This window comes from Pristiophorus japonicus, chromosome 15 (assembly GCF_044704955.1).
Source record: "Pristiophorus japonicus isolate sPriJap1 chromosome 15, sPriJap1.hap1, whole genome shotgun sequence".
In the NCBI taxonomy this organism is placed as follows: Eukaryota; Metazoa; Chordata; class Chondrichthyes; family Pristiophoridae; genus Pristiophorus; species Pristiophorus japonicus.
The window spans coordinates 67,990,140-68,004,824 of NC_091991.1; the positions used below are offsets into that span (position 1 = coordinate 67,990,140).

General features: G+C 41.6%; 1 protein-coding gene across 2 annotated transcripts in view; it reads right to left on the minus strand.

Moving 5' to 3' along the window:
* The window catches only part of scube1 (signal peptide, CUB domain, EGF-like 1), a 413,776-nt gene that overhangs the window by 107,065 nt on the left and 292,026 nt on the right, over nucleotides 1–14,685 (minus strand). For both annotated transcript variants that reach the window (XM_070901675.1, XM_070901674.1), the window contains one exon: nucleotides 410–532. In XM_070901675.1, coding sequence (XP_070757776.1) covers nucleotides 410–532 — 123 coding nt within the window. The remainder of the gene's footprint in view (nucleotides 1–409; nucleotides 533–14,685) is intronic.

The following is a 14,685-nucleotide window of genomic DNA, read 5'->3' on the forward strand; positions in this document are numbered from 1 at the left end:
ATGGACGGCTGATCATCTACTGCCAGTTTTCCGCCCAGCCATGAAAGTTCAAATCTAACCTCTTGCTGTCTTTTTGTCAAAATGCCAACATAAATATTTCCTTTGAATTCCAAACTAAAATAAACCATCAGTTTATATTCTCGAGTTGTACATGTCACAATTAATACAGGTGTTAGAAATCTCATAGTATGCACCTGGCTATATCCTGCTGCTCAAATTATGGCAAAGATGAACTGTTAAGTTCTTTAGAAACTTAATGTAAGCAAACAAGCATCATTTATCTCTGGGGTTGAACACTGGTTTCCAGGGGTAGAATCACCACCTTAGATGTTTGTTAAGTCACCTCATTTTTGACAGCCATGAGCGAACAAGACAAGTCAGGCAAAACATAATGTGGATGGAAACTTACCTTGGCATGATCGCTCATCTGTCAGCAGCTTGTAGCCTTTTCGACAGCTGCACTCAAAGCTTCCAACCGTATTCCTACAGAAATGGTCACATCCGCCGTTATTTATTAGACACTCATCAATATCTGTGAGGAAAGAAAGAATAAAAGCTCAGTTTGGAAATGATTAATATCATGTTCTGATACTCACTCAGAGAGTTGTTAAACTGTGGAATTCTCTACCACAGAGAGTTGTTGATGCCAGTCCGTTAGATATATTCAAAAGGGAGTTAGATATGGCCCTTACGGCTAAAGGGATCAAGGGGTATGGTGAGAAAGCAGGAAAGGGGTACTGAGGTGAATGATCAGCCATGATTTTATTGAATGGTGGTGCAGGCTCGAAGGGCCGAATGGTCTACTCCTGCACCTATTTTCTATGTTTCTATGTTTCTATACAGGTGCATGTGCGACATTTGAATCAGTGGTGATATTCTGACCCTAGGCTGAAAAAAAATGTTCATTTTACACGTTTCTTCCCCATCCATTATTTACAGATGTAACAATTATATTGTATGAGGCTGCTAATTTCCACTGCTGTGAAGATTTCAACACACCAGCATTGACGATTATTCAGAAATCATGATCATGTTTACTTCCAATTCAAGGCAAATTGCTAATTATTAAAGAGAGCATTTTTTTTTTAATGAGAGGATTCTTCTGCTTTCTGACTGAAGGTAATACTGCTGTTAGTGTTTAAAATGGAGTTCACTTTCCAGTTGTACAGTGACTTCTGGAATCTCATGGGGTGTTATTAAAGCATGATTTATGAGATCTGACAAAATATCTTCCAAAGAATACAAAGTATAAAAAACAATCTGACGTGCATTGTTCTTGCTACGATAATATTGGCAGACTTTTCCTTTCTGATCGTCTCTCTGTGGTAATAGCTCACTAACAATGAGAGATGTTTGGATTGCTTCCTATGCTCTGAAGGCACAGATTTCTTCCCCCACTCCAGTCCTAAAAGAGCTCTCGCAGCATTATTGAGATACATTGGCTCCAGGCACCCAAAAAGTCTGTGACTCATGGTATTTAAATGGGGAGTTAGAAACTGCTTTCTGTGTCAACTGATCAGAAAAAAAAACATATATCTTTACATACTTTTGTGTCACATATGGTCTACAAATCAGACGTTATTTACTGATGTAAAAAAAAGCAATGCCAAGCACAGCTTGTTCACAGATATTTGGAAGTTTGACATTTAACATATATAATTAAATGATCATTTCAGTCTGTCCAGTATGTATGAGGCAATATCTGACTCCCAGACTGATTAAACACCAAGGGCTGGAAATTCGGCAATTTTGCGACCAGGTTTTGGTGCTATTTCACCTTTTTTAACGAAAACCCGGTTGGCAGAAATTTCAGTGAAGTTTTGCGTCTGCGGTTTTCAAATACCGTTGGAGAGAAGACCACTGCTGTGCAAAACTCAAAATATCGCTTTCGCAAACATTTGGCTCTGTGCGTACCCGTATTTTGCGCGAAAAAGACTGACAGGGAAAAAGCTGCATGGCAGCCCTTGGAGCAGCGGTAAGTATGAAGACCTGCAAAAAAGGTAAGTTAAAGTTTTTATTTTTAAAATTATTTTGCGGCGATAAGTGTCTTGTAAATGTTTAGTGAATTTTTTTTGTTTTTTCCAATTTATTTTTAGGTGTTTTTCCACCCTCCCTAGGCCCAACTCACAGAGATATCGGCCTCGGACTAAAGTTGCCCAAATTTGTGGTTTGTGCCGCGAATCCTCGTGCAACGCCGATTTTTACCACTGCGCAAATTAAACCTTGAATTTATGGCCTCATAGCGATAGCAATGTGATAAAGGTAATTTTCTGACTTCTCACTCCTCTCTTGCGAGTGAAATAGAATATCTAGAAGGACAAGGGCAGCAAGTGCATGGGGACACCTTCACCTCCAAGTTCCCTTCCAAATCGCACATCCTGATTTGGACATACATCACCATTCCTTCATCACCGTTGGGCCAAAATTCTGCAACTCCCTAACCTAATAGAATTGTGGGAGTACCTGCACCACACGGACTGTAGCAGTTCAAGATGCCGCCTCACCACCACCTTGTCAAGGGCAATTATTGATGGGCATTAAATGCCAGCCTTGCCAGCGATGCCCACATCCCAAGAATGAATATTTGTTTTAAATATGTCCAATAAAAGCTGGAATCCCATTTGTGGCTGCAATATTTGAGGAATAAAAGTGAAACATATTGGCAATTCATTAACAAAATCTACTCCATATGGCCACACTACATATTCATAGCAAGCCCATTAAAACACATCTTTTAGCTCCTGCAAGAGCACAGTTGACAAATGCACCAAATAGTTAAGTACTAAACCACTTACATGGTAGAGCACAGAAGGATACAGGATTGATCCTTGGTCTGTGCTGAGTTAGCTGATCTCAGCTGAGACAGCAATGTTCACTACACTGACCTATGTCAGGGGTGTCCAACCCCCATCCCTAGCATCACTTGCAGTCTCCCCTGCCGCCGAGTCTTGGCAATGAGAATGGCTATTCAAGCTAGGTAGACAGTGCCCATGGGATACTCCATCAGCACAGTCTTGGTTTCAGAAGAGAAGGGAACAAAAAGAGAAGAAAATTGTGAGTTGAGAACTTCTTAAATGAGCGTAAATTAACATATCTACATTGAAATTAGAAACAAAGAAACATAGAAAAGAGGTGCAGGAGTAGACCATTCGGCCCCTCGAACCTACACCACCATTCAATAAGATCATGGCTGATCATTCCCTCAGTACTCCTTTCCTGATTTCTTTCCATACCCCGTGATCCCTTTAGCTGTAAGGGCCATATCTAACTCCCTCTTGAATATATCCAATGAACTGGCATCAACAACTCTCTGAGGTAGGGAATTCCACAGGTTAACAACTCTCTGAGTGAAGAAGTTTCTCCTCATCTCAGTCCTAAATGGCCTACCCCTTATCCTAAGACTATGTCCCCTGGTTCTGGACTTCCCCAACATCGGGAACATTCTTCCCGCATCCAATCTGTCCAGTCCCGTCAGAATCTTATAAGTTTCTATGAGATCCCCTCTCATCCTTCTAAGCTCCAGTGTATAAAGGCCCAGTTGATCCAGTCTCTCCTCATATATCAGTCCCGCCATCCCGGGAATCAGTCTGGTGAACCTTCGCTGCACTCCCTCAATAGCAAGAACGTCCTTCCTCAGATTAGTGTATTACTTTATCCCTGCACTGAGCTAAACCGAAACAATGTAGTTTTATGTTCTGTTGGCAGAATGAGTCCATGCCATAGTGATTTTCAATTAATGTTTCTGAGTCAAACTATGCAGGACATATTAACAATGTGACAAATAAGTCAAGCAATTGATAGAACTGTGGGAACTTAGCCTAAAGTGGTTTGATTCGAGTGAGGAATGTCAATTGCAGCAGCAATGTTTTTGATCCTATCTGTATACATGATGGAGAAGGGACTTTTTGGTTGTTGTGTGAAAGCTCAATTAATGTGCAGCTTATTGAAACTGCATTAGTTTAGCTCAGCCCTGACCAATCGGAATTAATGTGACATTAGAAGTGCATTCAATTGGGTAAAGATTGGGATTTGTGGACCTTTTCTCCCCAAAAGACTAATAAAGCCAACAGAGAGAAAATAATGTAACTTCATAAAACCATTTAGATAGACAAAATTACCTTGTGTACCACAAAACAATAATTGGAATTAGATATAATTTTCATTATCATGGTATTTAATACTTAAGTAAATGATCAAAGTTATTTACTGATTGCTTTCCCTTCAATTAATCTTACAGCAATAGAATATTTTGATCTCATTGGTGAATTGAATGGAATGCATGTAAAAGGCTGTTTAGAATTGGATAACTACTGTATTGTAGCTAGGTTCATGACAAAAGAGCAATCTAATGCTGTGCTTTTCTAATAATTCTTTAAGGTGACCTCAATGCTCCCCCGATTTGGTTTGGTAAAGTAAACAAGTTCAAGAACTTTGGAGAGCAAAGGGAGGTTGGAGATGGGCAGTAGTTTGCATGGACAGAGGGGTCGAGGGTGTGTTTTTGAGGAGGGGGTGATGACGGTGGTTGTGAAAGCGAGAGAGACACTTGCTGAGAAGCAGGACTCTAATGCCCGTTAGGGAAGGAAATCTGCTGTCCTTACCCGGTCTGGCCTATACATGACCCGAGTGCCACACAAATATGGTTGGCTCTTAACCTCCCTCTGAAATGGCCCAGCAAGCCACTTAGTTGGGTATCAAACCACTACAAAGAATACAACTGCGATCTGGGCATTGAATTAGGACACACAAAAGCATACCCAGCCCTGTTGATCCTGAAAAATCCTCCTCACTAACATCTCGGGACTTGTGCCAAAGTTGGGAGAGCTGTCCCACAACCTAGTCAAGTAAAAACCTGACATAGGTATGACTCTGTGAGTATGTCTATCATCCAATGTTCCAGATTCTTCCATTATCATCCCTGGATATGTCCTGTCTCGCCAGTAGGACAACCCACCAGAGATGGGTGCAAAGTGGTATACAGTCAGGTGGCAGAGGCCCTGTGAATCCTCATTGACGCTAGACCCCATGAAGTCTCATAGCTTCAAGCCAAATATGGGCAAAGAAACCTCCTGCTAACTACCACCTATAACTCTCTCTCAGCTGATAAATCAGTACTTCTCCATCTTGGAAGAAGCACTGAGGGTAGCAAGGGCACAGAATATACTCTGGTTGGGGGACTTCAACGTCCATCACTAAGACTAACTCTGTAGCACTACCACTGACCTAGCTGAAAGAAATAGCTGTCAGGCTGGGCTTTCAGCAGATGATGAGAGAAGCAACACGAGAGAAAAACCAACTTGACCTCACCCACATCAATTTACCTTTCACAGATGCACCTGTCCATGATGGTATTGGTAGGAGTGACCAACACTCAGTCCTTGGAGACCAAGTCCCACATTCACAATGAAGACACCCTCCATTGTGTCACATGGCACTACCACCACGTTAAGTGGGATAGATTAACAACAGATCTAGCAGCTCAAAATTGGGCATCAATGAGGTGCTGTGGAGCATAAGCAGCAGCAGAATTATGTTCCATCACAATTGATAACCTCATGGCCCAGCATATTCCTCATTCCTTCATCAACCCAGATGATCAAGCCTGCTTCAAGGAGTGTACAGGTGCATGCAGGAAGCAGCACCAGGCTTACATGAAAATGAGGTGCCAACCTGGGGATGCTGAATCACAGGACCACATGCATGCTAAACAGTGGAAGCAGCATGCGATAGACAGAGCTAAGGAATCCCACAACCAACGGGTCAGATCAAAGCTCTGCAGTCTTGCCACATCTAGTCGCAAATGGTGTTGGACAATTAAGTATCTACTAGGTAAAGGAGGCTCCATCAACATCCCCATCATCAGCACATCAGTGCCAAAGAGAAGGCTGAAGTGTTCACAACCATCTTCCACCACAAGTGCCGAGTGAATGATTCTTCTCGGCCTCCTCCTGAGGTTGCCACCATCACAGAAGCCAATTCGATTCACTTCACATGATATCAAGAAACAACCAAGCACATTGGACACAACAAAGTCTATGGGCCTCGATAACATTTAGATGTAATGTTGAAGACATGTGCTCCAGAACTAGCCATGCCTCCAGCCAAGCTGTTTCAGTACAGCTACAACACTGGCATCTACTCAATGTGGAAAATTGCTCAGATAAATCATGTCCGCAACAAACAGAACAAATCCAATTCCCAATTATTGCCTAATCAGACTACTCTCAATCATCCGCAAAGTGATGGAAGGAATCATCAAAAGTGCTATTAAGTGACACTTACTTACCAATAACCTATCTGTTCACTGACGCTCAGTTTGGGTTCTTCCAGACATTACAGCCTTGGTGCAAACATGAGTATGAGAGCTGCATTGTAGAGAAGAGGTGGGAATGACTGCCCTCGACATCAATGTAGCATTTGACAGAGTGTGGCATCAAAGAGCCTTAGTAAAACTAAAGTCAATGGGGATCATGGGAAAACTCTTCAGTAGCTGGAGTCATACCTGGCATAAATGAAGATTGTTGTGGTTTCTGGAGATTAAATATATCAGCCCAGTGCATCCCCTGTAGGAGTTCCTCAAGGCGATGTCCTAGGCCCAACTATCTTCAGCTGCTTCAGCAATAAATTTCCCTCCATCATAAGGTCAGAAGTGGGGCTGCTTTCTAATGAATGCACAATATCCAGCTCCATTTGCATTTCCTCAGATAGTTAAGCAGTCCATGCCCGTATGCAGCAAGACCTGGACAACATCCAGGCTTGGGCTGATAAGTGGGAAGTAACATTCGCACCACACAAGTACCAGGCAGTGACCATCTCCAGCACCCCATTCACCACCTTAAACATCCACTCCCTCCACCACCGACATAATGTGCTTACACTATCTACAGGATACACTGCAGCAACTTGCCAAGGCTTCTTTGGCAGTACCTCTCAAACTTACAATCTCCATCACCTAAAAGGACAAGGGGTGCAGGTGCATAGAAACATCATCATCTCCAAGTTGCACTGCAAATCACATACCATCCTGACTTGGACATATCGCTCTTCCTTCATTACCATTGGGTAAAAGTCCTGGCACTCCCTACCTAACAACATTGTGGGAGTAACTTTACCACATGGACTGGAGCAGTTCAAGAAGGCCCAACATCATTTTCTCAAGGGCAACTAGGGAAGAGCAACAATTACTGGCCTTGCCAGTGATGCCCATATCCCAAGAATGAATTTTATTAAAAAATTTACAATGTTATCTAGCATGGGGTCCAAGAAAGGTGATCAGTAGTTTAGTGGCAATGGGGTCAAACAGAACCTCATGGTGAATCTCATGGACAAAATGAATTCGGACAGACCTCTCGGGGGCAGTAATCCCAACTGTGTGGCCTCGGTTATCGCCCCCGAATGGGGCATTACTGAATTGCAACCCCTTTGCTGCAATTGTACAGGGCTTTGGTGAGACCACACCTGAAGTATTGTGCAGAGTTTTAGTCTCCTTACCTAAGGAAGGATATACTTGCCTTAGAGGTGGTGCAATGAAGGTTCACTAGATTGATCCCAGGCATCCTAAGAAGAGAGATTGAGTAGATTGGGCCTGTACTCTCTGAAATTTTGAATAATGAGAGGTGTCCTCTGAAACATATGATTGTGAGGTGGATTGCCAGGATAGATGCTGAGAGATTGTTTCCCCTGGCTGGAGTGTCTAGAACTAGAGGTCATCGTCTCAGGATAAGGAGTCAGCCTTTTAAGACTGAGATGAGGAGGAATTTCTTCACTCAGAGGGTTGTGAATCTTTGGAATTCTCTGCCACAAAGAGCTGTGGATGTTGAGTCATTGAGTATATTCAAGGCTGAGATGGATAGATTTTTGGACTCAAATGAAGGGATATGGGGATAGGGCAGGAAAGGGAGTTGAGGTCAAAGATCAGCCATAATCTTATTGAATGGAGGAGCAATCTCGAGAGGCCGTATGGCCTACTCCTGCTCCTAATTCTTATGTTCTTATGTTCTTATGTAGACATAGACAGACTGATGAAATGGACAGACACATGGCAGATGAAATTTAACACAGAAGTGTTAAGTGATACATTTTGGTCTGAAGAATGAGGAGAGGCAATGTAAACTAAATGGTGCAAAGCAGATTTACTAGAATGGTACCTGGGATGAGGAACTTTAATTATGTGGAGTGACTGGAGAAGCTGGGATTATTCTCTTTAGAGCAGAGAAGGTTAAGAGGAGGTGTTCAAAATCATTAATAGTTTTGATAGAGTAAATAAGGAGAAACTATTTCCAGTGGCAGAAGGGTTGGTAACCTGAGCACACAAAGTGATTGGCAAAAGAAGCAGAGGCGACATGAACTCATTGAATGGCGGTGCAGGCTAGAAGGGCCGAATAGCCTACTCCTGCACCTATTTTCTATGTTTCTATGAGAAAACATTTTGCCACACAGCGAGTTGGTATGGATCTGGAATGCACTGCCTGAAAAGATAGTGGAAGCAGATTCAATAGTAACTTTCAAAAGGGAATTGGATAAATACTTGAAGGGGACAAATTTGCAGGACTATAAGGAAAGAGCAAGGGAGTGGGACTAGTTGGCTAGCTCTACTTAAGAGCTGTCACAGGCACAATGAGGCGAAAAAATGGGCAAATGGCTTCTTTCTATGCTGTATGATTCTATGAAAAAAAACAAAAGGATAGGTTGGGAGAATTGTTTTTTTTAATATATAGAGGTTTATTCGGAATGCCATACCAGAAACAGTCATGAAAGCAGGATGCATATTGGCTTTTAAAAGGGAAGTAGATAAATATTTGAAAAAGATTTAAACGGGTAAAGGGAAAGGGCACGGGAGCGGAACTAAGTGAATCGTGCTTTCCGAGGGCCAGCACAACTGAAATGGTCCAAATAGCCTCTTTCTGGGTTGTAAAATTGTATAGGGGAGAATTCCTGCAACATTCTCCCAATCTTCTGCTGCAACATCAGCGAAAGATCGGCAGAACCCCCGGGGAAACAGCAGAAATGGCCATTTATAATTGTGCACGTGCACATGTACAAAGTGCATTGATAATCTGTAGGGGTTGACTGATGGGTCTGAGCACAGGTGACCTGATCAAAGATGGTGGACCTGATACCAAATGCCACATCAGAGGCACCTACAAAACCCTTTTCCAGGGAGAGTTTGATGACTCTGATTGCTTTGGTAGCAGGTTATTTACATTGAGAAGTGTAGCATAAAGAGAGCCTTAATGTAGCATCATAAAAGCCACTGGAAAAAAATATATCTTGGGTTCCAAAACACAGACGTTTGACCCCATCAAACCAAGAGGCCAATGCCTTTACTTTACAGCTCTGACTTTCAAGCATACCAGAAGGATATTTGAACCTCGGTTCTCCCAGCTCGGGGCATAAATGCTGCACAATTTTCAAAAATGACTTGTTTGCTGACTTTGTTAGGCATGCATGGAAAAACAATTTGTTCCCGTGTTTAATTCAGAAGTCACTGGGGTTATAGACTTGCATCACAGATTATGGTGGTAATCCTTACTTGATTGGCATCCTGTGTTCTCAATGATGAAGTCTGTACAAGAGATTCCACTTTAGATCAGTATCAACACCTTTCAGGCACAAACCAGTCAAGGGCAAAATCGTTAAAGGAATGGGTCAGAGGAGCTGCCCAGATGATTTACAGTCAGCAGCATATTTAACAGTGAACTCATCAGTAATGAACATTTGAGCAGACATTTTTTAATCATGTAGTAACAGGTAGATTACATTTGTAAGTTGCTGAACTGAAACAACTGCTTTTACAAAAGAAGAAAATGAGTATAACAGCGTCTGACAAAACAAGAATAGAAAAAGTCTTAAAGAAACCCATGTCCCAAATTCCTCCCCAACCCAGTGCAGTGGTACAAAGGCAAAATGGATCAATAGTACAAAAATAAGTGTTGCACTGTCATGGCCGTTGAAAAGAAAGAACTTCTATTTATATAGTATGTTACCATGTCGCTCAGAAATATCTCAAAATACTTTATAGAGAAGAAATTGCATTATACAGTTACTATAGTTAGGTGCATAAATGTGATGGACATTTTGTGCACAGTAAAGTCCTACAAACAGCAATGAAATGAATGACTGCTTGATCTGTTTTTGGTGGGATTGGCTGAGAGAAAAATGTATGCCAAGACATGAGGTTTCCTGCTGTTCTTAAAATAGTACTATGGTGGTGACCAGCAATCACCACCAATAAGGTCTGTGGTTTAAGTGGCATACAATTTTCCCCTTCTTGTTGAGAGACAGACAGCAGAAGTGATACCCAAAGACTATTCATACAGCTACATGCAAATTGGGGGCGGGCGCAAAAAAGGAACTTTAGACATTTAAAAGTTGAAAATAATGTTCACTCCCGACCACAAACACTGCACTAAATCTTAATGGTAAATGGCTAAGAAGCTAAGCAAAGATTCACAAATGTACAACAAGCAACATTTGCATATGCAGATGCTGCCAGAAAAAATGAATCTTAGTCGATGTTCCACCTAATAACGACATTGCTAAGAGCTGAAATTCCTGTCTTTGCAAGAAGAAAGTAGTGGCTAAAAAGATAATAATCTCAAATCATTTAAACAAAAATGTTGTCCAATTATCACTGCTAGTCTGTTTTACGTCAGCAGTTTCCTAAGGGTCAAATACCAATTTTTACTCATATCTTTCCTTGCTAAAATTAGACAGGAATTTCAGCCACTATGTTGTGAACAAATTAACCAAGTGTGATAATGCCCACGAGAGGGCAGAATGCCAACATAACTGGGGGATGAATTCCTTCAGGTCACAAAGTCTAATAGCTATTAAGTAAACACTGAGTGAGGTCAGAGTTTGACTGCTCTTGAGGTTTAAGGTCACAAACTCTGGTTTTCGTTCTCTTTACTGCACTTCAATACTGTAGTTGCTGACTGTACATTATCTAACTACACAGCTGTAATTAATTAGAATATTTGGAGTGCTTTCAAACAACCACCATTAATAATTTTAACTTGATTTCCCAAACGGCACGGGACTCTGCAGTTTGCAGTTAGGTATTCTGTTTCTTCATGTTGCAGTGAAAGTTTGAACTGGATTGATTTTTCAGGACCAGAGAGGTTGCACAGCAGTAATTGTCACTTATCACACTGTTAAAAACTCACTTACTCCTGAATGCACCAGTCCTAACTTTTTCAGGTGCTTTTAGTGTGGAATTAGTGGGCAAGTGCAGCAAGTTGCAGTCATTTCAATGCTAAGTCTATCGGTAAGGACAGCTCTTAAACCTCAACAGCACACCCTGCAGAGGAGCGGGGCATCTCTGACAGAAAGGTTTGGATTCCGTGTTTAACTGCGCATGTGTGGACGCCAGAAATTGCTATCCTATTTATCCTATTACAACAATGAACGCTGATGCATTCACCATTATTATTACAGCAAAATCTGGGTCACTATGTCTTTTGCACATGCACTTACATACTCTTCTGCAATCTTTTCAAAGGTGAACTGATATGCTTGGTGAGACAAGGCCAACACACCTGATTTTTCATGGTGAGATTTCAGGGGAGAATATAATGCTGCACCACTGACAAGTGTGAGTCTCATTAACGACTGACTTGCGTTCAAATTAGCTGAATTTCCTGACTTCAGGCAGGGCTCCACCACAGTGCACACCTTGCCAATCTAAATGGCTGCATTGGAGATCCTGGGGGCCTGGCCTGCTTAAGTAGGTTTCTGAAAGGTAGATTAATGTTGGGTAGTGTCACATTTTGGGGTTTCTTGTATCCTTATTACTCTCTCTTCTTTTAGGGTTCAATGTTTCAGACTACACCCTATCAACTGCTTTCAATGGCTTTGATATCTAGGTAAAATTTGCATTTCCAGATATTGAGCAGAGAAGCTTTACCAGATTATCTCTGGTTCTATCCCATGCCCTTGCAAGATTCTCCTGATCTTTGGAAGGTGGCAGAATAACACTTCACTAGACCTTGTTTCAGGCTTTAACTGCCAAAAAAATCTATTAAACAATAATAAAAGAAGCAAATATTAGTAACATTAACATATTTTTACAATAGTTAAGCCTAATTAGCCCCTGTATAATAGAAAATAAATAATGTACAACTTCTATGTTAAATATACTGTAATTAATTTTCTTACATAGTGGTTGTTTTTTTCCCGATTTAAACATAGAAACATAGAAAATAGTTGCAGGAGTAGGCCATTCGGCCCTTCGAGCCTGCACCACCATTCAATAAGATCATGGCTGATCATTCACCTCAGTACTCCTTTCCTGCTTTCTCTCCATACCCCTTGATCCCTTTAGCCGTAAGGGCCACATCTAACACCCTCTTGAATATATCCAACGAACTGGCATCAACAACTCTCTGTGGTAGGGAATTCCACAGGTTAACAACTCTCTGAGTGAAGAAGTTTCTCCTCATCTCAGTCCTAAATGGCTTACCCCTTATCCTTAAACTGTGTCCCCTGGTTCTGGACTTCCCCAACATCGGGAACATTCTTCCTGTATCTAACCTGTCCAGTGCCATCAGAATTTTATATGTTTCTATGAGAGCCCCTTTCATTCTTCTAAACTCCAGTGGATACAAGCTCAGTTGATCCAGTCTCTCCTCATATGTCAGTCCTCCCATCCCGGGAATCAATCTGGTGAACCTTCGCTGCACTCCCTCAACAGCAAGAACGTCCTTCCTCAGATTAGGAGACCAAAACTGAATACAATATTCCAGGTAAGGCCTCACCAAGGCCCTGTACAATTGCAATAAGACCTCCCTGCTCTGATACTCAAAACCCCTAGCTATGAAGGCCAACATACCTTTTGCCTTTTTCACCGCCTGCTGTACCTGCATGGCAACTTTCAATGACTGATGTACCATGACACCCAGGTCTCGTTGCACCTCCCCTTTTCCTAATCTGCTGCCATTCAGATAATATTCTGCCTTTGTGTTTTTGCACCCATAGTGGATAACCTCACACTTATCCACATTATACTGCATCTGCCAAGCATTTGCCCACTCACCTAACCTGTCCAAGTCACCCTGCAGCCTCTTAGCGTCCTCACAGCGCACACCGCCACTCAGTTTAGTGTCATCTGCAAACTTGGAGATATTACACTCAATTCCTTCATCTAAATCATTAATGTATATTGTAAATAGCTGGGGTCCCAGCACTGATCCCTGTAGCACCCCACTAGTCACTGCCTGCCATTCTGAAAAGGACCCGTTTATCCCCACTTTCTGCTTCCTGTCTGCCAACCAGTTCTCTATCCACATCAGTACATTACCCCCAATACCATGTGCTTTAATTTTGCACACCAATCTCTTGTGTGGGACTTTGTCAAAAGCCTTTTGAAAGTCCAAATATACCACATCCACTGGTTCTCCCTTGTCCACTCTACTAGTTATATCCTCAAAAAATTCCAAAAGATTTGTCAAGCATGATTTCCCTTTCATATATCCATGCTGACTTGGACCAATCCTGTCACTGCTTTCCAAATGCGCTGTTATTTCATCTTTAATAATTGATTCCAACATTTTCCCCACTACTGATGTCAGGCTAACCAGTCTATAATTGCCCGTTTTTTTCTCTCCCTCCTTTTTTAAAAAGTGGTGTTACATTAGCTATCCTCCAGTCCATAGGAACTGATCCAGAGTCGATAAACTGTTGGAAAATGATCACCAATGCATCCACTATTTCTAGAGCCACTTCCTTAAGTACTCTGGGATGCAGACTATCAGGTCCCAGGGATTTATCGGCCTTCAATCCCATCAATTTCCATAACACAATTTCCCGCCTAATAAGGATATCCTTCAGTTCCTCCTTCTCACTAGACCCTCGGCTCCCTAGTATTTCCGGAAGGTTATTTGTGTCTTCCTTCGTGAAGACAGAACCAAAGTATTTGTTCAACTGGTCTGTCATTTCTTTGTTCCCCATTATAAATTCACCTAAATCTGACTGCAAGGGACCTACGTTTGTCTTCACTAATCTTTTTCTCTTCACATATCTATAGAAGCTTTAGCAGTCAGTTTTTATGTTCCCGGCAAGCTTCCTCTCATACTCTATTTCCCCCCCCTAATTAAACCCTTTGTCCTCCTCTGCTGAATTCCAAATTTCTCCCAATTTATATGCCTCTTCCTTGGATTTAACACTATCCTTAATTTCCCTTGTTAGCCACGGTTGAGCCACCTTCCCCGTTTTATTTTTTATTCCAGACAGGGATGTACAATTGTTGAAGTTAATCCATGTGATCTTTAAATGTTTGCCATTGCCTATCCACCGTCAACCTTCTAAGTATCATTTGCCTATCTATTCTAGCCAATTCACGTCTCATTTGAAAAAGACAGGCTTTGAAATGATGACTGGATCTTCAGGAATCTAAATATTGGTTCCGTTTAAAAAGATCTAGCTAACACATATTTGAACCAATCACAGGATCTCGAGGGGTTTGGTACCTCCCTTGGAGCTGTTTTCTGTCAAACTAATTTTTGCAACAAAATTTAACAAAAGGGTCTGGAACACTCTTCTATAAGTGAAGTGGTTTTTAACCTCTTAGGTACAGTTGTAAAATTCAGGACGTCAATATTATGCTAAATCTTAGATAAGAATGCTTCATTTTTATGGAGATTTTTTTTGTTTGCATTTTCTGGTAGATTTGCTGCATTTTGCCTCAGG